This window comes from Felis catus, chromosome E2, assembly GCF_018350175.1.
Source record: "Felis catus isolate Fca126 chromosome E2, F.catus_Fca126_mat1.0, whole genome shotgun sequence".
Lineage (NCBI taxonomy): Eukaryota > Metazoa > Chordata > Mammalia > Carnivora > Felidae > Felis > Felis catus.
The window spans coordinates 1,499,281-1,525,125 of record NC_058382.1 but is presented as its reverse complement, the minus strand read 5'-3'; the positions used below and the strand labels follow the sequence as shown (position 1 = coordinate 1,525,125).

The 25,845-nt window shown below is 48.2% G+C and overlaps 1 protein-coding gene and 1 long non-coding RNA gene across 7 annotated transcripts; one reads left to right on the top strand and one right to left on the bottom strand.

Moving 5' to 3' along the window:
• Window positions 1-33: 33 nt before the first annotated feature.
• On the top strand, window positions 34-22,539 carry LOC111558123 (zinc finger protein 548-like). Of its 5 annotated transcripts, none has more exons than XM_045046778.1 (5): window positions 34-415; window positions 1,198-1,250; window positions 14,919-14,960; window positions 17,491-17,617; window positions 19,424-22,539. In XM_045046778.1, the coding sequence occupies exons 3-5, from the start codon at window positions 14,925-14,927 to the stop codon at window positions 20,947-20,949; spliced, it is 1,689 nt and encodes a 562-aa protein (XP_044902713.1). In that variant the 5' UTR covers window positions 34-415; window positions 1,198-1,250; window positions 14,919-14,924; the 3' UTR covers window positions 20,950-22,539. The 5 variants fall into 5 exon arrangements, with proteins under 5 accessions (XP_044902713.1, XP_044902714.1, XP_023101626.2 ...); XM_045046776.1 differs by lacking the exons at window positions 34-415; window positions 1,198-1,250 and adding exons at window positions 12,732-12,948; window positions 13,997-14,132; XM_045046779.1 differs by lacking the exon at window positions 1,198-1,250.
• LOC109494702 lies at window positions 10,403-12,544 on the bottom strand. 2 transcript variants are annotated; one of them, XR_006590672.1, is made up of 3 exons: window positions 12,410-12,544; window positions 11,535-11,718; window positions 10,403-10,803 (listed from the first exon to the last, which is right to left on the bottom strand). It is a non-coding gene; the product is annotated as an uncharacterized LOC109494702 (long non-coding RNA). The 2 variants fall into 2 exon arrangements; XR_002738706.2 differs by having other exon boundaries at window positions 10,403-11,718.
• Window positions 22,540-25,845: the final 3,306 nt, after the last annotated feature.

The window sequence follows — 25,845 nt, the reverse complement described above, 5'->3', positions numbered from 1 at the left end:
TCGAAGGGCTCTGGGGAGGGAGGGAGGGGCTGACACTGGATGAGACGAAGGAGTTGGGCCTCCACGCGTTCTTCACGAGGGAGCGGATGTGCCCTAGGAGGAATTCTGGACTGTGTCTGTAGTAGGTGGGGTGGTTCAGAAGTTGTGTGTGTAGACACAAAAGTGTGAGCTTGTGTAGACTCTGCCCTGCAGGTCACCATACCCTCCGGGTCACTTCCTGTGGAATGAAAGCTAGGTTAGCGGAGCTGGGGCCTGGGGCGGGCCCTGCCCCTGCCGGGCCGCCCTCGCCTGTCCAGGCAAGAGGAATGGTCCACTGCTACAGTCGAGGACCCCCCGTCAAGTTCATCCCTGAGAGGATTAGGGAGCAGGCAGGTGGCTTACGTGCCTACTTAGCTCCTCCAGACAACTCATTCAGGTAAGTAGGTATGAAATAGCTATTGATTTAGACACCAGGTAACCAGTATCCCCCCGTAAGATGTCCATAGAGGGCCGCTTAGAAACGTATTCGTATCCATATTTGGATGTGCAAACCGTTTATGATTGGCTGAAATGTTCGTTTATGTGTATTTGCTTACAGTGGAAAACTATATGTGGCGTCCTCTTGAAACCTTTAAAAGTAGGAGCATTTACAGTTTCAAACCCGGGGCACCTGGGTGGCTCAATCCATTAAGCGTCTGACTCTTGATATCTGCTCAGGTCACGAGCTCCTGGTTCATGAGTTTGAGCCCCGTGTCAGGCTCTGCGCTAACAGTGAGGAGCCTGCTTGGGATTCATTCTCTCTGTCTCTCTCTCTCTCTCAAAAAATAAATGAACATTTAAAATACATTTAAAGTTAAAAAAATTTTTTTTAATGTTTATTTTTGAGAGAGAGAGAGTGTGAGTAGGGGAGGGGCAGAGAGAGAGGGAGACACAGAATCTGAAGCAGGCTTCAGGCTCTGATCTGTCAGCATGGAGCCCGACGTGGGACTGGAACCCACAAACTGTGAGATCATGACCTGAGCTGAAGTCCAATGCTTAACCGACTGAGCCACCCAGGTGTCCCTAAAAAATATTTTTAAAAACGTTTCAAACCCTGCTTCCTCATTTGTATTGGACACGCGTCCGGAACTTTATCATGTGGCCCATACAGTTCATACATAGCATGTATTACTTATATTTGATACCAACATCAGCCCTTTTCTTATCCACGTCTTACAGATAAAGCGTTGAGATTTAAGGAGGTTCAGTTCTTCCTCAGATTCACAGAGCAGGTAAGAGACAGCTTTTAGCTACCAGGAGCTGCACTTAGACCCTCTGGCTCAGGTCAGCTTGCTCCAGGGCAGGGCAGAGGCTGCAGTGTAACCCAGGCTGTAGAATCCTGTCCTGTTTACCTCTTACTCTTGGCCTCCCTCTCCTAGGGCCCCGTGGCATCGGCAGGAATGCTTCTGGCACCTGCAGAGGTATGTGAGGGGTGTCCCAGCCTTCATGGTCCCTAGTTGGCACCATGATGTATGATTGGTGTGTCCTTTAGAAATTTGCTGTGATTCACACATTTTGAAAGAATGGGTTTGTAAACATTTCTTTAATTTTTTTTAATGTTTATTTATTTTGAAGAGAGACACACACACACAGAGCATGAGCAGGGGTGGGGCAAAGAGAGAGGAAGACACAGAATCTGAAGCAGGCTCCAGGCTCTGAGCTGTCAGCACAGGAGCTCGAACTCACCACAAGATCATGACCTGAGCTGAAGTCGGACTCTTAACTGACTGAGTCCCCCAGGCGCCCCTGTGAACATTTCTGTGACATCCTAGACTGCTCCTCAAGGAAGTCTGGTAGGGCTCCTTTTGGACCCATCACAGCCCCTCCTAGTTTGGAGCCCAGGAACCCCACTTCCCAGCGCCACTCCCGTTCTCCTGAGACTCTGCCCCTACTGTTCTGCTTCCCTGGGTCTGGAAAGCCTGTGGTTTCACCAGACTCAGGGTCTAAATTCGGTGCTGGAGTATATGGATCACTTCCTGTCTGAGAACAGATGGGGTAGGATTCGGAGGGGTGTCCTGGCACAGAATCCAGAATGTTGAAACGATCGGGGTGAAGGTCTCCGCATAGCTGGGCTCTGAGTGGAGAGAATGGACAGCATTTGCGGCACAGAAGGATGAGAGGCCGAGGGTCTGTGAGGTCCTCATGTAGACTTTGGAGGGTGAGGGTGAAGCAAGGAGCAGGGCCAGGTGCTTTCTGGTCCTAGGAGACTGGTGATCTGGTAAAGAAAACTGCTGAGTGCGTTTGTCGTGCACTGTCTGGATGTCACGTGCCCAGTGGCCTCTTAACCATAGCATGGAAATGCATGGAGCGCGAGCCAGAGCGGGTGGGAATAGGTACATCAGGGGAGAGACGGGAGACGTGCGGGAGGTACAGTCCATGCAGTGACGAGCAGCCTAGGAGGAGTGTGAGTGGTTGGCTCTAGGTCCCGTGCTGGTCATTTATGGCAGACAGATGACTCGGACTTTGGCTGTCTGCGAGGCCAGATCTGCAAGACCCGCAAGGGGTGGGGCTCCCCCGTGCTTGGCCCAGAGCTTAGCACTTGCTTTCCTGTTCCCTTTCCACCTGTTTACTTTGTGCCAGACACAGTGAGAGGGAGTGAGCGGGCCCAGTGCCAGCTGGCCCGGCACCTCTTCCGCTTTGGGACGGTGCGGGGAGGGTGCGGAGGGGGGAGGACTGAAGACCCTAGACGCAGAGGTTGCATGGACTGAACTGGCGCGATTGCCAAGGGCTGTGTGGTCTCTGCCGGATGTTTCTCCCAGGGGGAGTGGGGCCTCCTTGATGAGACTCTGATGCCTATACTGCCGTGTGATGCTGGAGAGCTCTGCACTTCGTGCATGACTAGGTAAGGCCCTCAGATGTGCTCCTGAGCTGGGCATTGCTCTGTCCCCCTCTCCCTCCAGGGCTCATCGGGGCTTATCTTGTCAAGTCTGTGGGTACTGTTTCCTTTCCTGGCACGTTTGTTGTGGGTGCAGGGCTGGGCTGTGACCCCTGTACCACCTTTCTCCACGCGCCCCGTTCTCCACTGCCCTGAAGCCTCAAAAAGTATCGGGGCGCCTGGGTGGCGCAGTCGGTTAAGCGTCCGACTTCAGCCAGGTCACAATCTCGCGGTCCGTGAGTTCGAGCCCCGCGTCAGGCTCTGGGCTGATGGCTCGGAGCCTGGAGCCTGTTTCCGATTCTGTGTCTCCCTCTCTTTCTGCCCCTCCCCCGTTCATGCTCTGTCTCTCTCTGTCCCAAAAATAAATAAAAAACGTTGAAAAAAAAAATTTTTTTTTAAGTATGGCTTAGGGGCGCCTGGGTAGCGCAGTCGGTTAAGCGTCCGACTTCAGCCAGGTCACGATCTCGCGGTCCGTGAGTTCGAGCCCCGCGTCAGGCTCTGGGCTGATGGCTCGGAGCCTGGAGCCTGTTTCCGATTCTGTATCTCCCTCTCTCTCTGCCCTCCCCTGTTCATGCTCTGTCTCTCTCTGTCCCAAAAATAAATAAACGTTGAAAAAAATAAAAAATTTTAAAAAAAGTATGGCTTAGGAGTCAGAAATCATAAAGTCTGTCAGGGACACTGCCGTGGCCTCTCCTGTCCCTTGTCTCGTTACTCTCTCAAGATGAGTGCAACTTCTGTGCCTGAGGTCATCCCCTCTCTTTATGATTCTGGGGGCCTCCACGTGCCAGGAATCTCAGCCACAAATACGGTCATTACTTGTGCAGACCCCTGGCTTGATTCTGCAGGACCCTCTTCTGAAGCTCTTGTAATTCTGGAATGTAGGAAGGCATGGGTTGGGTTGTTGTGGGCATGCGCCGTCTTTCCCCGGGCTCTGATCTCTGCCGGGTCGCACGTAGTTGGTCACCTTCAGTAAGAGGGATGGCCCTGTGTGCCTGAGGGCTGGATGGGACATGCTCAGCCAGACGTGGGCCTAGTACATCAGAGCTGTGAGGATATATGTTGAAGCTGGATTCAGATCACATTGGGAAACTGGTGTCCCCCACTTTTGATCCAGGGTCGGTGTCCACACCTCATGTACACCCTTTCTTCTGCATTGTTATTTCTACTCTGACTTCCAGCTCTCGGTGTCCCCCGTGTGCTCCTTTCTGTGTCCTCCACCTGTCACGCATTCCCTTCTGTTGCCTCCTTGAAGGGCTCTCCAAGACTTCAACTATGCTTAAGATGGCCTGCAAGTCTGCACATACCCTTAAATGGTCCTTGAACATTTCTGGGTGTGGACACAGTCTTCTACCCAGGGCTCACCAGTCACCGTTAGCCATGGCCTTGTTGAAAGTCATTTGCAGAGGAGAGAGTTAGGGAGTCCGCCTCTCCTCCCTGCACTCACCTCTCCCTGGTGTCCTTGTCCAGAGTCAGGGCTGTCCCGTCATGGGCGCTGGCCAGGGTGAGCTCTGCACAGAAGGCCTCACTGTCTCGAGTCCCCCTGGCCCGTGAGCAGTACTCTGGCCTCATCCGTGGGCATGTCCGACACACATTCCCGAGGAGGCTGCCTCGTCCCAACAAGGTCAGCGTGCGCTTGACCAGCATTTCTCTGTTTACAGGTTGCTGGCATGGAGCCCGGGACGAGGAGGCCCCTTCAGGGCACAGTGTTTCTGTAGGAGCATCACAGGTCAGGACTCCAAAGCCAGGCCCGTCCGTCCAGGAGGCCCAGCCCTGTGAGATGTGTAGCTCACTCTTGAAAGACCTTTTGCACTTGGCTGAACAGGACGGTATACACCCCGAGCAAGGCCTGTACGCCTGTGGGGGAGAGTGTTGCCAGCACCAAAAGCATCAGATTAGAGCGGAACTTTCCAGGAGTGATGTGGGGAGGCCTTCATTTGTGAAGAACTGTAGAGGTTACGTGACAGAATCTGTATCTGCATTGAAAATGTGAAGGGATTTATAGGCAGCCCAGGTGGGCTCCAAGAGCAGGCCCTTCGTAGTGAGTGGGAACAACACAGGGACTCGGTGGGTGCAGAGGACTTTAGAAGTGAACAAAATTGGGGCACCTGGCTGGCTTAGTCAGTAAGGCATGCAACTCTTTTTTTAAGTTTATTTTGAGAGAGAGCGTGTGCTCACGAGTATGTGTGCGATTGACCCTGGGAAGGGCAGAGAGAGAGAGGGAGCGAGGGAGGGAGAGAGGGAGAATCCCAAGCAGGCTCCACACTGTTAGCACAGGGCCTGACACAAGGCTTGATCCCATGAACTATGAGGGAAATCAAAAGTCAAATACCGACTGAGCCACCCAGGCGCCCCAGAGCATGTAACTCTTTTTTTTTTTTTTTTTTTAAGTTTATGTATTTATTTTGAGAGAGAGAGAGCATGGGAGGGGCAGAGAGAGAGGGAGAGAGAAAACCCAAAGCAGGCTCTGAGCTGTCAGTGCAGAGCCTGAAGTGAAGTGCAGAGCTGAAATCAAGACTCAGACGCTTAAGTGACTGAGCCACCCAGGTGCCCTGAGCATACAAGGATAAAAAAAAAATTGTTTTTTTTAATGTTTATTTATTCTTGAGAGAGAGAGAGAGAGAGGGAGACACAGAATCCGAAGCAGGATCCAGGCTCCGAGCTGTCGGCACAGAGCCCAATGGTGGGCTTGAACCCATGAACCATGAGATCGTGACCTGAGCTGAAATCAGACACTTCACTGATTGAACCACCCAGGTGCCCCCCCCAAGCGTGCGGCTCTTGATCTCAGGGTTGGGACTTCAATCCCCACCTTAGGCATAGAGCTTATTTAAAAAAAAAAAAAAAAAGTGGACAAAACTGTTAGAAATGTGAATGTGGGAAAAGCTTCAGCTACAAATGTATATTTGTTGATTGTGAGAAAACCCACACTGGGGAATGGCTGTATGAGTGCAGTGACTATAGGAACGACTTCTTCCTCAAACATAAACTTGTTTGAGGGAATCAAACTGGATAAACGCCTTAGGTGGAAAATTCCAGCGGTGCATGCCAATCTCATTAAACAGGAGAGTTTCCCTGGAAAAAGGCCTTCTGAGTGCCCCAAAAGTGGGAATGCTTTTAAGTATAGCTCTAACCTCAGTTGCGTGAGTTCACACAGGAGAATGGCCTTAGGCGTGTTGGAGATTCCTTGGGTGTTCACATTCACTAGACCCTGGGGAATTCACGCTGAACAAAGAAAGTCCTTTGGAGTTTAGCCATCCTGGGAAGTTCTTGAGATGCAGCTCCACGCTCCTGGGCATTGAAGAGTTCACACTGGAAAAGGACTTACCGCAGTGATTGACTGTTATGTATAGTATTATGAGCGTGAGTGTACCAAGGTCCCTTTGAGACCGTTTGAGACCCTTCCGTTCTTTATAGGTAAATACTCAGAAGTGAAAGTGCTGGTTTGGTGTAAATATTTTGCAGAACTGTTTACATATCTCTGTACCCATTTCATATGCCCACCAAGAGTGCGCAGGATTCCAGTTTCTCCAAGTCCTCGGATTTATTACTTTTATTATTGTTATTAGTATTATTATTATGACTTTGATATCCACTATGGTAACTCTGTTTTTAGTTTTTCTGAGGAACATCCATCATGTGCTCCACAGCAGCTGGACCACTTTGCGGTCCCACCGACAGTGTACAAGGGTTCCGCTTTCCCACGTCATTGGCAAGACTGTGTTTTGCTTTGTTGCTAATAGTTGTCCTGTCACATGTGAGGCGATAGCTCATTGCGGTTTTGATTTGCATTTACTCGATGATCAGTGGTGACGAGCATTTTCTCATATACCTGTTGACCATTTGTATGTCTTTGGAGAAATGTGTGTTCAAGTCCTTTGCCCATTGAAAAAATCCAGTTATTAGGGGCGCCTGGGTGGCTCAGTCGGTCAAGCCTCCGACTTAGGCTCAGGTCATGATCTGCTTCACGGGTTTGAGCCCTGCGTGGAGCTCTGTGCTGACAGTTCAGAGCCTGGAGCCTGCTTCGGATTCTGTGTCTCCCTCTCTCTCTCTGCCCCTCCCCTGCTTGCACTCTGTCTGTCTCTCTCAAAAATAAATGAATATTAAAAAAAAATTTTTTTGGGGGCGCCTGGGTGGCGCAGTCAGTTAAGCGTCTGACTTCAGCCAGGTCACGATCTCGCGGTCCGTGAGTTCGAGCCCCGCGTCAGGCTCTGGGCTGATGGCTCGGAGCCTGGAGCCTGTTTCCGATTCTGTGTCTCCCTCTCTCTCTGCCCCTCCCCCATTCATGCTCTGTCTCTCTCTGTCCCAAAAATAAATAAACGTTGAAAAAAAAATTAAAAAAAAAAATTTATAAAAAAAAAAATTTTTTTTTAATCCAGTTGTTAGCTTTTTATCATTGAGTTGTAGGAGTTTTACAGATTTTGGAGACTAACCCTGCAGCAGATGGATATATAGGTTGCAAATATTTGTTCCCATCCTGGGTTGTCTGTTCCCTCTGTAACCACTGATCTTTTTTATTATCCACAGTTTCGCCTTTTCTGGAATGTCCTACAGTTGGAATCATCTGCTCCACGTAGCCTTTCCAGTTGGCTTCTTTCATTTAGTATTATGCATTTAAGTTTCCTCTGTGTATTTTCAAATTGATAGCATATTTTCTTTAATCACTGAGTAATCTTGCTTGTATGAATGTACCAAAATTTGTTTATTCATTTTCCTTTGTAAAGACATCTTGATTACAGGTTTGGGCATTTATGCATAAACATGCGGTACATCCAAGTGGCGGTATTGTGTGACCGTAACTTCTCAGCTCATTTGTGTGTATGCCAAGAAGCATGATTCCCGCATTCCATGGTCACAGTATATTAGGTTTATGAGAAACTGCCAAGCTGCACTCTGGAAGTGCTGTGCTATTAGTATTTTCCACAAGCAAGAATAAGAGTTTTTGTTTCCAGGCATTGATGATGTCATTATTTTTGATTTTAGCCATTCAAGTAGATACATAATGGAATGTAATTTTTAAAATTTTGTTGTTTTTTATCTCATTTTTCTTTTTCTTTTTTTTTAATGTGTTTCTTTTATTTTAAGATAGAGATAGAGCATAAGTGGGGATGAGGCAGAGAGAGAGGGATACACAGACTCAGAAGCAGGCACCAGGCTCTGAACTGTCAGCACAGAGCCCGATGCGGGGCTCATACTCATGAACTGTGAGATCACGACCTGAGCCGAAGTCGGACGCTCAACTGACTGAGCCACCCAGGCGCCCCATCTCATTTTTCTAATGACAGATGTTGAGCATTTTTTCATATTTCCCTAACTTTGTCTTTTATGGAGAAGACTTCTTTTTTTGAGAGGGAGGGAGAGGGAGCGCACTAGCAGGGTAGGGTAGAGGGAGAGAGAATCTTAAACTGGCTCCACACACAGTACGGAGCCTGAAGCCAGGCTCCATTGAGGTCCATCTGATGACCCTAGGATCGCCACCTCAGCCGAAATCAAGAGTTGGATGTTCAACCGACTGAGCCACCCAGGCGCCCCATGAAGACATTTTTTTAATCAACTGCGGCTTATCCCATTTTTCTTAATAAATTGTGATTTTGGTGTCGTATGTCAAAATTTACCACCAAGCATAAGGTCACGTGTTTTCTCCTATGGTATCTTCTAGCGGTCAGAAAGTTTTGTATTTTAAACTTAGATCTATAACCCATTTTGAGTGAAATTTTGTGAAAAGTGAAAGTTCTATATATGGATTCATTGTTTTTACTTGTGGCTTTTCACTTCTAGCACCACACTTTGAAAATATTATCCTTTCTCCATGGAGTTGTCCTTGCTCCTTTGTCAGAGATAGGTGGATGGTATTTGTGTTGACCTATTTCTGGGCTCTGAGTTTCAATTTTTGCATCTGTTGAGATGATCATGTATGTGGTGGGTTGTTTTTTTTTTTTTTTTTTTGTCTCTTATTCTCTTCATATGGTGTATTCCATTGATTAATTTTAATTTTCAGATGTTAAATCAACCCATCTTGCATTCCCCAGACAAATCCCACTTGCTCATGATGTATTATTCTCAAGATATGCAGCAAAATCAGATTTTCTGATAATTTTCATACATTTTTTAATGTTTATTTATTTTGAGAGAGAAAGAGAATGTATGAGCAGGGAAGGATTAGAGAGAGAGGGAGAGAATCCCAAGCAGTCTCCAAGCCCAGCATGGAGCCTAGCGCAGGGCCTAATCTCATGACTGTGAGAGCATGACCTGAGCCGAAATCAAGAGTCAGATGCTTAACCTACTGAGCCACCCAGATGCCCTTTTCTGATAATTTTCATGTATCTGATATCTTTATAGATAAGGGTTAATTGGTCTGTAGTTTTCTTGTGTTGTCTCTATCTCACTTTGAGATCGAAAGAATCTTAACCTCATAGAATGAGTTGGGAAATGTTTCTTCTTTATTTTCTGGAAGGATTTGTGAAGACTAGTGGCATTTCTTGTTTTAAATGGTAGAATTCCCTACTGAAGGCATCTGGGCTTGGGATTTCCTTGTGGGAAGATTTTCAGTTACTATTACCCGTAGTTCTCTTTAGATTTTCCTCTTATGTCATATTTAATCATCTTTTAAGGAATTTGTACATTTCCTGTAAATTGTTTAAATTTGATGGGTAAAGTTGCCCATGATATTTCCTTATGATGCTCTTAATCTCTGCAGGGTCAGTAATCATATTTCCCCTTCATACCTGGTTTCCTTAGTTGCTCTTATGTTCTTGACCTACCTAAAGTTATCAATTTCAATAATTTTTTGAAAGAACCAGCTTTTTATTTTCATCAGTTTTTATAGTGTTTTTTCTTTTTTTTTTTTTTTAATTAAAAAAGCTTTTTTTTAAGTGTTTATTTTTGAGAGAGAGAGAGACAGAGTGGGAGTAGGGGACAGGTAGAGAGAGAGGGAGACACAGAATCCGAAGCAGGCTCCAGGCTCCGAGCCGTCAGCACAGAGCCCAACCCGGGGCTCCAACTCACAAACCGTGAGATCATGACCTGAGCTGAAGTCGGACGCTTAACTGACTGAGCCACCCAGGTGCCCCTCTAGTGTTTTTCTTTTTTCTATTCCAGTGAGTTTTGTTCTAATCTTTATAAATACTATCTGTGTGTTTACCATCTCCTGCTTTTGGGAGAAAGTGAGAGGCACACAGAAGAGGGGGAATGCTCTGTAATGGAAAAAAGGTAAGGTTTCAGGAGTGCCCTGGTTGTAGGATGCTGGTGTGAGGGTGCAGTGGCAGGGTGGGGGTGGGGTAAGTAGAAGTGGGGATCCTGTGTGATTTGTTAAGTGTACATATTTGACTTTTTCTGGTTGCTCTTAAGTGGGAAGTTTGAGCAAAAATTACAGAAGGTGCTAGTAACTAATCAAGTTCCTAACTACTGACTTTTTTAGTAATGTATTGTAAAAACCTGAATACAGGATATTTAGGGTGTCCTGACAAAATCAGTATAGGAATCAAGACCAAATCATTAAACACAGGACATGTCTTTGAATTGCGCCAGGGTCTTTATTTATCAAGGTGACTGAGTGCAACATGGAGAGGTCGATGCCATTGGAAGGCAAGTTGTGCTACTCAACAGTCTCCTGTGTTGTGACTGGTAGATTAACATTTATTAAGTACCGCACAGGGTGTTGAATGGTGGGGTCATTACAAGGGCCTTTGGGAAGTCCTGTCAGGAACTTACATTTGCTTGTGACTCTTCAGGCTGTAATCTAGGGCATGTACTTCCATGAGGAAGTGGATGTCAGTGTAAAGTCCCCTGCAGGCCGCTTGGCCGAACAAAATGGATGCTGAGACAGTGACACCAGGAAGTAGCTTAGCTACACTCCACATACCCAGAAATAAGAGGCCTGGCACACCTCGGAGGTCCGCACAAAACCATGTCACCTGCAGGAAGGACAGGGCGAGAGGGGGCACTGAGATTATGCCTTTATGACTGATGTGTCAGGGAGTCCCCAGGTGGGGACATGCTTTGTGGGGCAGGAAGCAGAAACACACATTAGGGCTGGTTCTTGAGCTGTTTGTAATAGGAGCTCTGCGAGCCTGTAAAACTGACTAGGAAGAGAGGAGTACACACCTTTGTTAGTTTGGCCTTCAGATGAACGCTAAAGGGACGAATGGAGAAAAACAGAACAGTCGGGATACAGAGAGCGCTGGCAGCTCTCTCCCCGATGTGTCCCGTGCACCTACTGGAGAGCCTGAAACCCAGTGGGTGCATACTGTGCATCTGAGATACGTAAATACACCCCCACAGCACAGTTTCCCTGTTCATTTTCACCATCTAGGCAAGCCTTTCAAAATAGTGTCTCTCTCTCTCTCTCTCTCTCTCTCTCTCTCTCTCTCTCTCTCTCTCTCTCTGTCTCTCTCTCTCTCTCTCTCTCCAAGCAGTTAATAGCCTCGTTTTCAAGTATAAAAAAGTCAAAAACCTGAGTGTGGCCAGATTCAAGCAGAGCCATAAGCGTAGCTTCATTCTCTGGCTTTTCAGATTTCACGTTCTGGCAAACTTCCTTAAGATCTCAACTTTCCTTTTTTTTTTTTTTTTTTTTAAATGTGAACAAGTTATGTCTCCCCAGCTGTATTTCTGCTACTCTCTTTGAATAACTGATCGTTATTAATACCTTTCAGTAATTTCCGTTTCACAAGTGTTTTTCACAGATGATTTCGACGTCCTGTAAGGACACCAGTGGTAGAATTTCAGGTGAAATGAGAATCACTTCCCAGCAAGGACAGGTCACCTTTGTCTGTAGGACAGGCTGCTCCTTTCTTATGGGTGCCTCAACTTACGGAAGGGGCCACACCGTCCTGGCAGAAGATGGCGTGTATTAAGTTACTATTCTTTCCAGATTTCAGATTCTTAATCTGAAATTGAAAAATGTCTCAGAAGCAGTAGTATTTGGGGGCGCCTGGGTGGCACAGTCGGTTAAGCGTCCGACTTCAGCCAGGTCACGATCTCGCGGTCCGTGAGTTCGAGCCCCGTGTCAGGCTCTGGGCTGATGGCTCAGAGCCTGGAGCCTGTTTCCGATTCTGTGTCTCCCTTTCTCTCTGCCCCTCCCCCGTTCATGCTGTCTCTCTGTCCCAAAAATAAATAAACATTGAAAAAAAATATTAAAAAAAAAAAAAGAAGCAGTAGTATTTGAAGAACTGTGTTACTCACTGGGTTCAAACACAACCAGTGACTGACTGCACAGACAGGAAAGAGGTTTTTCCAGGAAACCGAGGCAGAGCTTGGCCCTTTCTCCCCACCTGGGCGCTGCCCCATCATGCTGCCCCCACCTTCCCCTCCATGGCTCTGTCCGAAGCCTTTTCTTTCTTGTCCTGGGACAAATACAAGGCTCATTAAAACAGACTCCAGAGATTCAGCCTGTATTTGAAAAGCGACGAGGTAGTTGGCAGCGCTGAGTGGACCCGTTGTCCTGATGTGGTGTGTCCCTTTGCATTGTAGCTTTTGGGAACCTCCCTTGCATCGTAGCATATGAAGTAACAGGTCCCTAACCTTTCTGTGACTGCCGGACTGTGCGCGGAGAAATCTGGGTCCGTCCCCTTTAAAAGCAGGCGAAGACACCTTCCCCCCTGCCCCTCCTTCGGAGCAGCGGAACTCCATTTCCCAGCGCCCCCCACTAGCCTCCGGCACTTCGTCCGCTAGCGGGGAGGAGGGCACTAGTCTGCGCGGTGGGAGTTGGTGGTGGCGGCGGATAACCACATTACCCATAAGTCTGCGGTGCGTGTCGGCGGCGGCTGAGCCAATGAAGACACGAGAGGGTGACGTTGGCATGCGTGCGCACTGGGTGGGGGGCGAGACTTCCGGCGTCCACTCTCCGTGTCGTTTTAGTTGCTCTCGGTTTCACGGGTTCAGGGCTTCTCAGGCGGTTGGTTGGCGCAGAGGTGACGGAGTGGGAGAGCGCGGAGAGAGTCGCTGTCCTCATCGCTGAGGCGGCTGCGAGGCGCCCTCGCCCCCGTCCGGTCGCCCGCCGCGTCCCGCCCCGCTCTTCCCACGGGTCGGAGGCCGAGGCCGCGCCGGTGAAGCCGGCGCAGGTGGGTGCTGCGACCCCCGGGCCCTCGGCCGCCCGCCCCGCGCCTCCTCTCCCCGCCCGCTCGGCTCCCCGCAGTCAGGCCCCCGGGGCGGGAGCAGAGGGCGTCCTGGTTCGGGGTCCCGGTCCCGCCCCTGCGGTGGGGCGTAGGAGGGCCCGCAGGGGCTCCTGAGTCGGGGCCGGGGCCCAGGGGTCGGGGCGGAGTGTCGCCTGCAGGGGCGGCGTGCGCGGCTGGGATCTTCCGGGGTCAGGGGTCCAAGGCGGGGGTGGGAGGTGCGCGCCCAGAGATAGCTTAGGATAGGGGAGAGCAGGACGGGGAGGCTGCTGAGGAACCACCCGGGCAGTCATGGTGGAGGTTGGGCCAGGGCGGTGGCCGTGGAGGGAGATGCGAGGAGATTCTGCAGTCGGGCAACAGAGCCGACGGGGTTTCCTGCTGCGTCGCCTGTAGCTGTGAGCACAAGTGGGGAGTGAGGGACCAGGTCAGGGCTTCCTTGCCTGAACATCTGAGAGAACGGAGGTGGGGAAGCGAGCCCAGCGGGCAGGTTTCGGGGAGATCATGAGTTCGGTTTGGACATGTTGCTGCTGAGATATCTGAGGGTGGAGACATGATGTGGGTCTGTAGATGTGAGGGTCTGGAGAACGGGGAAGGGAGCTGGGCTGGAGCTGTCCGAGGTGTGGAGGCTGTGCACTGCTCCAGAGCCTGGCCTGAGGACCCGACCAAGGAGGGAGTCTTAAGATGATTTCAGATGATGAGGGAGTTGAGGGCTGAGAGTTGGCGGGTAGGGCATGGGAAGCAGGCGTTGGCATCCCTGATGCTTCCTCCGGAAAAGAGATTTGCTGTAGGAGAGATCCTTCTGCATCTCTAGGAAGGGAGGCCTTGGTGGGGTGAGGAACTGCCCTTTGGTGGGGCAGTGTGTGTACTGGTGTAGACTCTACACCTGTGGGCTCAGCCGACCCTCAGGACCACTCTCTGTGGAGCAAGGGAAATGTCCTCCAGGCTGATGGAGTGGCGGGGTCCCACACAGGGCATGCTTGTCACCCCTACCCCTCAGGGCCAGTGGGATGAGCCGCTGTCCGGTCCAGGGTCTCCAACAAGCCCCCTTCTGAAGATTAAGTAGCAGCAGTTCTTGTCGCTGTGTGGACCAGCGGCTTGTCTGCGTACCCAACCTTTTCCTACAACTGGCCAACGTAAGAATGTATAAAAAATTTGTTTACTTAAGCACTAATTAATATTCTTCTACATATGTGTGGGGCACTTGGGTGGCTCAGTCGGTTAAGCATCCAACTTCGGCTCACGTCATGATCTCGCGGTTTGTAAGTTCCAGCCCCGTGTCGGGCTCTGTACTGACAGCTCGGACCCTGCAGCCTGCTTTGGATTGTGTCTCGCTCTCTCTCCTCCCCTCCCCTGCTCACTCTGTCTCTAAATAAAACATTAAAAAAATTCTTCTAAATATGTATACATGGGTAGATAATTAGAAATGAACCTATTCAACAAGTTAAACTTATGCAAACACTTCGTAATTTATTTGAGATTAATTTTAATCTGTTTACAATATAAAGTTTGATGTACATTTCCTGAAATCGTAAAAAGCAGTAAACATAAAGACCTTAAATTTCAAAATCCTAGCACTTCATTTGCCCTGAAAATCCACAAAACTGGATTCTATGGACAGTAAGATCTGTTACATAGTATGTACTCCTGACGTTTCAGTACCAATATGAACCGAATGAGGTTGAAAGCATTCTTATCCCCATAAGCACTTTTCCCCCTTAGGCTCAGGGATGCTCAGGGTTTCCCATGGATGCTCAGTTACCCCATCCATAAGAGGCAACCTGTTTTTTGAGGAGCTGAACTTAGACCATGAGGCTGAGATCACTTTGCTCCAGGGCAGGGCACAGCTGGTGGTCCAGCTCAGTTCATAAGATCCTTCCACGGTTACCCATTTTTCATGGTCTCCTGTCTCCTTCCCATAGGGTCCCATGGCGGTGGCAGAAATGCTTATGGACCCCGTGCAGGTGAGTGGAGGGTGTCGCACCTTTCAGCCATCCCGATTGTCACCCAGGTAGTTTTGGCATGCTGTGTACATGCCCCCAGGGAGTGGCAGTGTCCTGTCACAGGAGCCTTCTCCTGTCCTCGCTCTCTTGAGCCTGAGGACCATGTGCTTCCCTCAGGCCCGGGATCCTACATTTGGTATTAGATTGTATGTGGAGGGGTTCCCGTTTCTAACAAGTGATGTGGTAAGATGTGGCAGGGAATCCTGGCCGCAAGATTCAGAATGTTCACATGCCTGTAGGTGCGACTTAGCTGGGATGTTGGGGAAACTACAGGTCTCTCGTACCTGGTAACAATGGGAAGCCAGGTTGGGGGTAGGTAGGGGTGCACGGGTACCAGACCTTCAGTGACAGCTGGGGTTTGGGGTCTCCAATCTGAGATTGGTGGGAAGCAGGGAAGGTTTGAAACAGAAGAGGAAGGTGGTGTGACCCCAATTTTAACAGGCTCCCTTTGCAGAGTGGAAAACACAGGGGGGAGGGGGTGTGGGTGAAGGTAGGGAGGCCTGGGCGACAGTGCGGGTGAGTGCTGTGGCTACATGGGAGCGGTGGCTGTGGAAGCAGAGGAGTCGCTGGTTTCTGGGTGTATTTTGAATCAGGGCTGCTCATATTTTGTGATGGAGAGACTTGGGGAGATGAGGAGGTGGGATAGAGGGAAGGGTTGGGGTGCCCCGGGTTTTTGGCCTTGTTTGCAAGGATGGGTGCTTCAACTAAAATGGAGGAAGTCAGCTGTATGAGGACTTTCCAGGTGGAATGTGAAGACTCCATTTTTCTCTAGTCTCAGATATTCCAGGGGCCCCAAGGGGAGGGGTCACGTGGGCACTTTGACACGGAGGTCTGGAGCTCCGGGGATAGATTCAGGTTGGAGGCAGCCGCAGTGTGGGGGCTGGGTGTGGGCTCGGAGGAGCTGTGGACCAGCTCCGGGAGGTAGCATCGCTAGGTCGTGGGGGCGATGCCATTAGGGGGGCAGGGGTGGGACAAAGGGTGTGGCCTGAGTACGGGGTTCCTTGATTGGGCACCTGGGTGGGGTTCCAGGCCCCCTAAAGCTGAGGAATCCGAGTGTCTGTGTGTGAGTGTGTGTGTGTCAGAGACAGAACAGAGAGGGAGAGATGGTGGGGTAGGAGCGAGAAAGTCTTCTGAGACCGGCGTGCACATGAGCTAGATGTTAAGGGGGCGGTGGATCAGCTTGAAGAGCTGCCAGACCTAACGTGGATGGGTGTGTGGGTGCGACATGAGTGTCCCTGGCCTTCAAAGGAGACAGGGAGGTTCTGATTACTTATGGGACAGTTGGTTATGGGGCGGTGGGTGGAATAGAGAAGGTGCAGGGGCTGAAGGTATGTGAGGTCCTCACGTGGGCAGGGTGGCTGAGGATGAAGCAAGAAGCAGGGCCTGGCAGGGGGACCTTTAAAGCAAGGCTGGAGGCTGGCCTGGCGCTGGGGGACCTGGGGACTCCCTGTGTTCAGGGGCAGAACTGGGCCTGAATTGGATCCTGGATGCATCTCCATGCACTGCCTGGATTCCATGTGCAAAATGGCCTCTGGGGAAGTGAAGGAAATGCCAGCGTGGGCCCGGGGTGTCTGGGGGGTGTCTGTGGAGGGGTCAGCGTCGGGAGGGAGAGGAGTCCCAGGTAAATGCAGGTAATGCAGGTAAAGAGGAGTGTGGATAGCTCCAGGTGCTTAAGGGAAAGGGACAAGTCCGAGTTCACTGGAGAGTCAGACCCAGGGAACCCCAGGGAAACTGGCCAGCGGGAGATGGGGAGAGGCCCACATCGCTGAGCCCACAGGCTACGTGGGGTCTTCCTCCCTTCATGCCGTGCTCTGAACACAGCGATCAGTGGTAACGAGAGCAGGCGCCAGTGCCGCCAGCAGTTGGTGAGTCTTCGACGTTGGGAAGTCGGGGAGGAGGGTGAGCAGGGATGGATGTGTGTGGGGGAGGACCGAAGGTCCAGCGGAGAGAAGTGTATCAGGAATGGCACTCACAGGATTTCAGTTCACGGAAGCGGGCAAGCGATGATGTGGAGACCGATGACGCTGAAAGGTTTTTTATTCTATTTGTCGAGGAGGTGGGAGCACACCGTGTAACACAGGGCCACACGGGAGCATCAGATTTGGTTAGGAGGCATAACCACCAGCAAAGGGAATCATTTTAGCAGAGTTTATTTGACTTTGTGGGAGAAATGCAGGAAGGGTAGGGCGAAAAGCTTAGGGATGGCTATTCTGTATAATTTTAGTGTATCTGGGGTAGAAGAGATGGCCCTGGTTGTCTGGTACCTGGCCCTGGTTGATTTAGGGCGGGGGGCGGGGGTGGTGTTGACTTGTGTGAGTCAGTGAAGGAGGTGTCTCAGAGTGTGGGCTCTGGGTATCAGAGGAGATCCAAACAGATTTGACCGTCAGTTTAGCCCTGTAATTAGTGGATGGCCAATAGATAAATACAGAATTCTCAGGACACAGTCAACATAAGAAGCTGTTCATGAGCCAAACCGATCCAATTCTGGCAGAGCCGCGTGGTCTTTGAGGACGTGGCCATACACTTCTCCCAGGAAGAGTGGGGCCTCCTTGATGGAGCTCAGAGACTCCTGTACCATGCTGTGATGATGGAGAACTTGGCGCTTCTGTCCTCCCTAGGTAAGGCCCTCACACTGAGCCCCGCGTCTTGGGCTGGGCTCTGTTCTGCCCCTTTTCCCCAGGGGTAGCTCTGTCCTTCCCACAAGACCAAGGGTCCTTCTTCCTCTCCTGGTCTCCTGGCAGGACTGGGCTGTGTGCCCTGCACCCGCTCCTCCCCAGCAGGTCCCAGGGCTCAGAAGTCAGAGATGTTCACGTTTGTCTGAGAGATCCCTCAGGCCTGGCTTGTCCCTGATGTGGTCACTTAGTCTAGATGCTTGGAACTGCGGTGCCCCAGGCTTTCCCCCTTCCTCCTGCTGACATTTCTTGGGTCCTCCTGCCTGTGCCAGGAATGGCAGGCACCAACCTAGTTACTAATTTGAGGGCACACTGGGTTGTTTCTACAGTGTCTCCTGTGAAGTTCTTGGAATTTTAAGATGTCAGATGTCCTGTGTTGAGTTGCTCTGGTCATGTGCTGGCCATTCCTTTTCCTTTCTTTCACTGAGGACTGGCCTGTTTCAGGTGCCACATCAGTGCTCACCTTGAGCCATGGGGAGGACCCTGGGTACCTAATAGGCCGGCATTACTACATCAGTGGCAAGAGGCACTCAAAAGCACGTGGCCCTGGTGCCATGGGGCTGGGGAAAGATGTGTGTCAGAGCTGGGAATCTGTCCTTTGTCCACCATCGTTTGGTGTCAGGACAGGCCAGACTTCATTTCTTTTCTTTTCTTTTTTTTTAACATTTATTTATTTTTGAGAGAGAGAGAAACAGAGTGCGAGCAGGGCAGGGAGAGGGGGAGACACAGAATCCGAAGCAGGGTCCAGACTCTGAGCTGTCAGCACAGAGCCCGACACTGGCTCAAACCCATAAAGTGCAAAATCATGAACTGAACTGAAGTTGAACACTTAGCCAACTGAGCCGACCAGGCGCCCCACTAGACCTCATTTCTACCTTTTCTTTCCCATTTTCACTTCTACTCTGAATTCTGATCCCCTTTCTGCCACACTCCAACACCTGTTAGCCTTCACCTCTAATTTTCTCTCATCACTGCCTTCACAGGCTCTCCAACATCCGACTGTACGTAGGATATTGTGAGGTCTGTGTGTATCCTTAAATAGTTTTGAATTACAGTGTCTCTGTTGTGGTTAGGTAGGTATTTCTAGTCTGTCTACAGTTTCCTACACAGTGCTCACCAGTCACCAGCAGGCATAGCCCTTTGCCCAGGAGTGACCTGAATCCCTGCCTCCCCTCCCTACACACCACCTGCTGTGTTTTAAGTGTTTGTGCTCTCACCCCCCACCACTGATTCCTGTGTTGCAAACCTCGTGCCCAGCGTGGTGGTGTTAGGAGATGGCGCCCTGGTCGTGAGGGCAGAGCTCTCATGGGTGGAGTTAGTGCCCTTGTAGAAGAGACCCCACCGACCCCTCAGCCCCTTGAGCTATGTGAGGACACAGTGAGAAGCTGGCAGCCCGGAAGAGGACCCTCACCCCACCATGCCGGCACCCTGATCCAGCCTCCAGGACTGGGAGAAATAAATCGCTATTGTTTATAATAAGCCACCCAGTCTGTGGTGTTTTGTCATAGTAGCCCACATGGACTGAGACAGCCCCCCCCCCCCTTGTGTCCTTCCCCAGAGTCAGGGCTGTCCCATCGTGGGCGCTGGCCAGGCTGAGCTCTGCACAGTGGGCCTTCGTCTCACCGTCTCGAGACCCCTTGGCCCATGAGCAATCCCATGGCTTCATTCGTGGGTGTGTCCGACACGAATTCCCGATGAGGCTGTCTTGTCCCAAAGTCGGCCTGCGATTGACCAGCATTTCTCTGCTTACAGGTTGTTGGCATGGAGCACAGGACGAGGAGGCATCACAGGTCAGGACTCCAAAGCCAGACTCTTCCGTCCAGGAGGCCCAGTGTGAGAAAGACATGTTGCCCTCGGCTGAGCAGGATGGAATGTACTCTGATCAGGAACTATATATTTGTGGGGCAAACCAAAAGGAATGGATTGAAGACCAGTTTTCTAGAAGGGAGGAGGGGAGGCCTTCCTCTGCAACGAACGACAGTGTTCACGTGGCGGAGAGTAGCTGCACGTGCTGCAAAGACGGAAAGGACTTTCCGGCCGGCACAGGCCTGCCCCAGCACCTGACCCCTCGCAGTGCATTGAAACCACACAGGGACCCCGCGTGCGGGGAGGCCTTTGAAAGCGGACAGAGTGATTACAAGTGCATTCAGTGCGGGAAGGCCTTCAGGCAAAAACAGGTACTTGGTGAGCACCAGAAAATCCACACTGGAGTAAGACCTTACGAGTGCAGCAAATGTGGGATGGCCTTCGTTAGAAAGTTCCACCTTGTTCAGCACCAGAAAATCCACACTGGAGAAAGGCCTTTTAAGTGCAGTGAATGTGGGAAATTCTTTCGGTACAACTCCACACTCGTTAGTCACCAGAGAGTTCACACTGGATTAAGCCCTTATGAATGTAGCAAATGTGGGGAATTCTTTAAGTACAATGCCAACTTCATGAAACATCAGAAACTTCACAATGGAGAAAGGCCTTATGAGTGTAGAGAATGTGGAAAATTCTTTAGGTACAACTATAGACTCATACGACACGAGAGGGTTCATACTGGAGAAAGGCCTTATGAATGCAGCGAATGTGGGAAATTTTTCAGGTACAGCTCCACGTTCATTAGACATCAGAGAGTTCACACTGCAGAAAAGCCTTATGAGTGCAATGAATGTGGCAAGTTCTTTAGGTACAATTCCACACTCATTAAACATCAGAGGGTTCACACTGGAGAAAGGCCTTATGAGTGCAGGGAATGTGGGAAATTCTTTAGGTACACCTCTACGCTCATTAGACATCAAAGAGTTCACACTGGAGAAAGGCCTTATGAGTGCAGCTTGTGTGGGGAATTCTTTAGGTACAAGTCCAAACTCATGAAACATTGGCAAAATCACACTGGAGAAAGGCCTTATGAGTGCAGCGAATGTGGGAAATCCTTTAGGTACCACTGCAGACTCATTAGACATAAGAGAGTTCACACTGGAGAAAGGCCTTATGAGTGCAGCGTGTGTGGGAAGTTCTTTCGGTACAACTCCAACCTTATTAAACACTGGAGAAATCACACTGGAGAGAGGCCTTATGAGTGCAGCGAATGCGGGAAAGCCTTTAGCCACAAGCATATACTTGTTGAGCATCAGAAAATCCACACTGGAGAAAGGCCGTTTGAGTGTGGCAAATGTCAGAAGGCCTTCATTAGAAAGTCCCACCTCGTTCATCACCAGAAAATCCACAATGAAGACAGATCTATGAGCACCATAAATGTGGAGAAGGTTTTAGATACAACTCCAACCCATTAGTGGAGAATTACACTCGTAAAGCAACTTGTAAATGCGGAGAATATGGTGAATCTTTTAGGTACCATTTTAAGCTCATTACCCTGGAGAAGCACCTTAGAAGTACAGTAAAACCTTGGTTTGAGAGTATAATTCCTTCCAGAAACATGCTTGCAATCCGGAGCACCCATATATCAAAGCAAATTTCGAGAACCACTGGCCCAGTTGTGATCATGGGATGTTCGGCGTCACTTACTACTTGTATTGCAAGACATAGCTCGTTTATCAAGTTAAAATTCATGAGAAATATTTGCTAGTCTTGAGCAATAGTTGCAGAACAAGTTACTCACAATCCAAGGTTTTGCTGGGTAGTGAACGTGGGAAATTGTTTTGGTGCAGTTCGCCATTCATTAGACATCAAGAGGTCACTGGAGGAAGACCTTGGAGTGTAGTCAGTGTGGTCTTTAGGTGCAACTCCAGCCTCATTCCACTTCAGAGAATTCACAATGGAAGAACACCTTATCTGTGCAACAAATACGGGCGTTTGTTCATCTAAAAGTCCAACCTCTTTTGGCCCCAAAAAGTTCACACCAGAGAACATTGCAAAGGGGGAAAGACTTCAGCCAAATACCGGCTCTCATTTATCCCTGGGAACCACTGTAATATAGTTCTTTATTTTACATGTGTGTTGTGCACACCTAGCACAGCTTACCCTGTCTCTGTGCACTTAGTAGTGTTAAAATTTTCACACATTTGTGCAACCTATTTCCAGAATTCCTTTCATCTGGCAAAATTGAAACTAGACCCACGAGACAAGCTTCTACCCGCCACCCACCACACCTGGCAGCTATGTTTTTATACTGTGTCTATGGATTTGACTGCTCTGGAGACCTCATGTAAGTGGAATCATACGGTATTTGTCTTTTCGTGACGGGCTTATTTTGCTTAGCATAGTTTCCTCATTTGTCAGCATTTCCTTCTGTTTTGAGAAAGAATCAGAGTTAATAAGATATTGGGAAGGGTGTCAGTGAAGTCAGTACAGCTTTGCCAGATGTGATATTTCGGGAGGAAGAGGAGATCCAGATTTTATATGGTATCTTTATTTCTTAACAGCTTTATGGAGGTATTGACATACATTAAACTGCATTTATTGAAGGTGTAGGATATATTTTCATATATGTATGCACAATGGGAGCATTGCCAGAGCCATGATAATGAATAATCCATTATCCCTATGTATAGTTTCCATCGGCCCCTTGTACTGTCTCTCTCCCAGTCCTATGCAACTTGCTATCCCCAGGTGGGCACTGTCATTTGCATTTTCTAGAATTTTATATAAGTAGAATCCTACGCTTACTCTTGTATAGCTGTGTTTACTAAGCGCATATATGTATTTTTAGTATTGTCCGTGTTGTGTGTGCAGAAGCATGGCACTGGATAACCAGCAAGGCTCTGTGTTCTGTATTAGAGCTGCCCTGTTCATAAACAACAAAGGTGCTAATAATCACTGAGTGTAAGAGTTGTTTAGAATGGAAAGTGAAGTTTAGATAAAATAAATTTAAATTCAGTTTCATATGAATTCATTATCAATAAAAAATCTTGAACCATCTGAAACACCTTTCTTGGAAGATTCTTGTTTGGCTTCTTTTTTTCTAGTAGTGTCTTTAAGCTATATCTTTGTATCATAAAAGTTTCTAAAGCATTTTAAAATTTTTTTGTGTAAAGTACACATAAAATTTACTATCTTGCCATTTTTAAGTGTTCAGTTCTGTGGTGTATTGGGCTCTCCAGAGAAGCATCAGGGTGTGTGTGTGTAGAGAGAGGTGTGGGGGGCTGGGAGTGGATATGTGTTTTAAAGAATTAGCTAAAGCATTTGTGATGGCCTGGCAAGTGGAAAATCTACTGAGCAGGCCAACAGGCTGGGGACCACGGAAGAGTTGCAGTTCAGGTCCAAAGGCAGTCTGCTGGTAGGATTTCTTGCTTGAGGTCATCTTTTCATCATGTAATCTTCAAACCAGGTGGCTCATTGAGAAACTTGAACTTTAGAAAGGGTGACAAGCATTATAGAATAGGAAACGGAAAGAAAACAGTTTGGGAGTGATACGTGGGAGGGAAATGATTCAAGACTCCACTCTGTATCTTTCAAACCTCACCATGTACAAAAGAATGCAAAAATTAAGGTAATTATATATAAATTTATGTTTACATTGAAAACTTTGTTTCATAAAGCTCACGACTATGGAACAACTGAAAAAGTGTGACAGGTACATAATGACGATGCCAGAAGGAAAGAAATACCAAAAGGAATGGAAGTAATGCTTGAAACAATAGCGACCGATAATTTCCCCCAAATTTACCCAAATTTAGACATCCAGGTACAGATCCAGCAAGCTAAGAGAACACCAAGCAGGAAAGATGCTAAAAGAAAAACTACACCCAGAAATAGTATTTTCAAACAACAGATAATAGAGATAGAAAAAAAAAAAAAAAACAACAACTCTGAAACAAGTCAGAGAAAGGAAACACTTTATTTCTAGAGGAGCAAAGATAACGACATCCAATTTCTCAGAAACCATGTAAGAGTGGGGTGCAGTATTTAAAGTGTTGAGAGAGGAAAAAAACCACAAATCTAGAACTTTGTACCCTGTGAAGTTATCCTTCAAAAGTGGAGAAATAAAGAATTTCTCAAGCGAAAATGGAGAGTTTGTTGCTAGTAGACCTGCCTTGAAAGAAATGTTAAAAGTTCTTTAGAGAGAAGGAAAATGGTATATAGCTCAGGATCTCAGATCTACAACGAAAGGAAGAGCATCAGAAAAGGAAGAAGTGAAGGTAAAATAAGAATTGTCTTGGGGCACCTGGGTGGCTCAGTTGGTTGGGCGTCACTTCAACTCGGGTCATGATCTCACAGTCCGTGAGTTCGAGCCCCGCATCGGGCTCTGTGCTGACAGCCCATAGCCTGGAGCCTGCTTCAGATTCTGTGTGTGTGTCTCTCTCTCTCTCTCTCTGCCCCTCCCCTGCTCATGCTCTATTTCTGTCTCAAGAATAAATAACATTTTAAAAAATTAAAAAAATTGTCTTATTAATTATCTAACAGATTACAATTTGTCAAAAAACAGCAACAATGTATTAGAGTATATATGTGTGTGAATATATTAAAATGAATAACAGGAACAATGCAAGGAAGGAGACAGGAATTAGTATTATTTTGTTATATTGAGGCACACACTCCCTGTGAAATGGTAGTGTTATCTGAAAGTGGATTTAGATTAGCTGTAGATGTATACTGTAAGCTCTAGGGCAACCACCAAAGTAAACAAGTACAACTGTTAAGAAAGGAGAGAAAATGGAATGCATAAAATGCTCAATTAAAACTACAAAAGGGAGGGGTACCTGGATTCCTTAGTTGGTTAAGCACCTCACTCGATTTCAGCTCAAGTCATGATCTCACGTGTGGTGAGTTCAAGCCCTGAGTCCGGCTCTGTGCTGAGCCTGCTTGGATTCTCTGTCTCCCTCCCTCTGCCCCTCCTCTGCTTGCTCTTTATTTCTCTCCCTCTCTCAAAACAGATACACTTTTTTTTTTTTTTTTTAACTACAAAAGGGAGAAAATGGGTGGAAGGCAAAAATAGGAACAAAGTACAAGGGCAACAAACAGAAAACAATAACCAATGTGACAGATTATTAATCCAACTATATCAAGACTTACTTTGAATGTCAAAATGCACCAATCAAAAGAAAGATTGTCAGAGTGGATCAAAACCCAAGACTCAACAATATGTTGTTTACAAGAAACCCACTTTAAATGTAAAGACATATCTGTACAGATTAAAAGTATATGGATGAATGAGGCACCTGGGTGTCTCAGTCGGTTAAGCATTTGACTTCAGCCCAGGCCATGATCTCACAGTTAGTGAGTTCGAGCCCCACTCTTAATCTCACCACTAGTTGTCAAACTCACACCCAACAAGAAGAGTAAAGGTGGATCCTGCAAGTCCAGTCCTCTTTACTATCCCATCAGGCGGAAGAAAGATTTCTTCTTCTACTCCCACCCTCAACAGCCCAGCCAATGAGAGGCAGTCATAGCTCAGATAATGAGAATCTATTATAACTCCCAGTTTACTCCGATGGACTTTTAGTTTATAACGTCTCCGCCCAACTCCCTCTGTAAAAGAGAGGTTTCCTTCTTTGTTCTCCAGACTTGCCTATGGCTTTGCCAAATCTTGCTTGTACCAGGTTACAATTCTCAGCTGGTCTCAAACCCATCTTTTGCTGGCAAAATAATTGGCACTTTTAAGGTTAAAAGAAATGGAACATATCTAAGAAATGAAGTATTAAGTATGATCTCAATAAAAGTGTTACTTGCTAGGTTGGAACACAGTCTGAACACTGATTATCCAGGCCAGAGAAATATCCCTTCTCCAACTCCCCATCATGCCCTGTCTAGGGTTTTTTCTTTTTCGTCCCTCACCTTGCATATTGAAGGTCATAAAACAGTTGACATGTATTTGGCAATCAATATGAGTGGCTGCTGATTATTATTATGAAGTTAAAAAGAAAATCACAGACTCAAAATGGTGCACGTAGGCTGAATCCCCAAACTGGGGCTTAATACCTAATCTAATTGCAATTTCAACCTCCTCCAGAAATGTAGACTTAACCAGTTAGTCAGGAATTTTCTGATCAGTGCTGATGTAGTAATCTGCTACATGGGCCCTCATCCATGCTCCAAGGAAGATGAAAGTCATCTGCATGCTGTCCCCCTAAGGAAAAGCAACCTTGCCTGAAAATCCTTTTGCTAATAACTTTCTGCCCCCAACCTCCTCCCTATAAAATCTTCCATTTTGTACAACTCCTCGGAGATCCCCTCTACTTGCTAGATGGGAAGCAGCCTGTTGATGAGGTATTTAGTAAAGCCAATTAGAT

What these genes read in the sequence shown, in the direction of transcription:
- LOC111558123 (XM_045046779.1), top strand. Translation starts at nt 14,925, where the DNA reads ATGGCGGTGGCAGAAATGCTTATGGACCCCGTGCAG. An exon ending in TGCTTATGGACCCCGTGCAG is followed by an intron (nt 14,961 to 17,490) that starts GTGAGTGGAGGG and finishes CAATTCTGGCAG; the next exon opens with AGCCGCGTGGTCTTTGAGGA. An exon ending in GGCGCTTCTGTCCTCCCTAG is followed by an intron (nt 17,618 to 19,423) that starts GTAAGGCCCTCA and finishes CTCTGCTTACAG; the next exon opens with GTTGTTGGCATGGAGCACAG.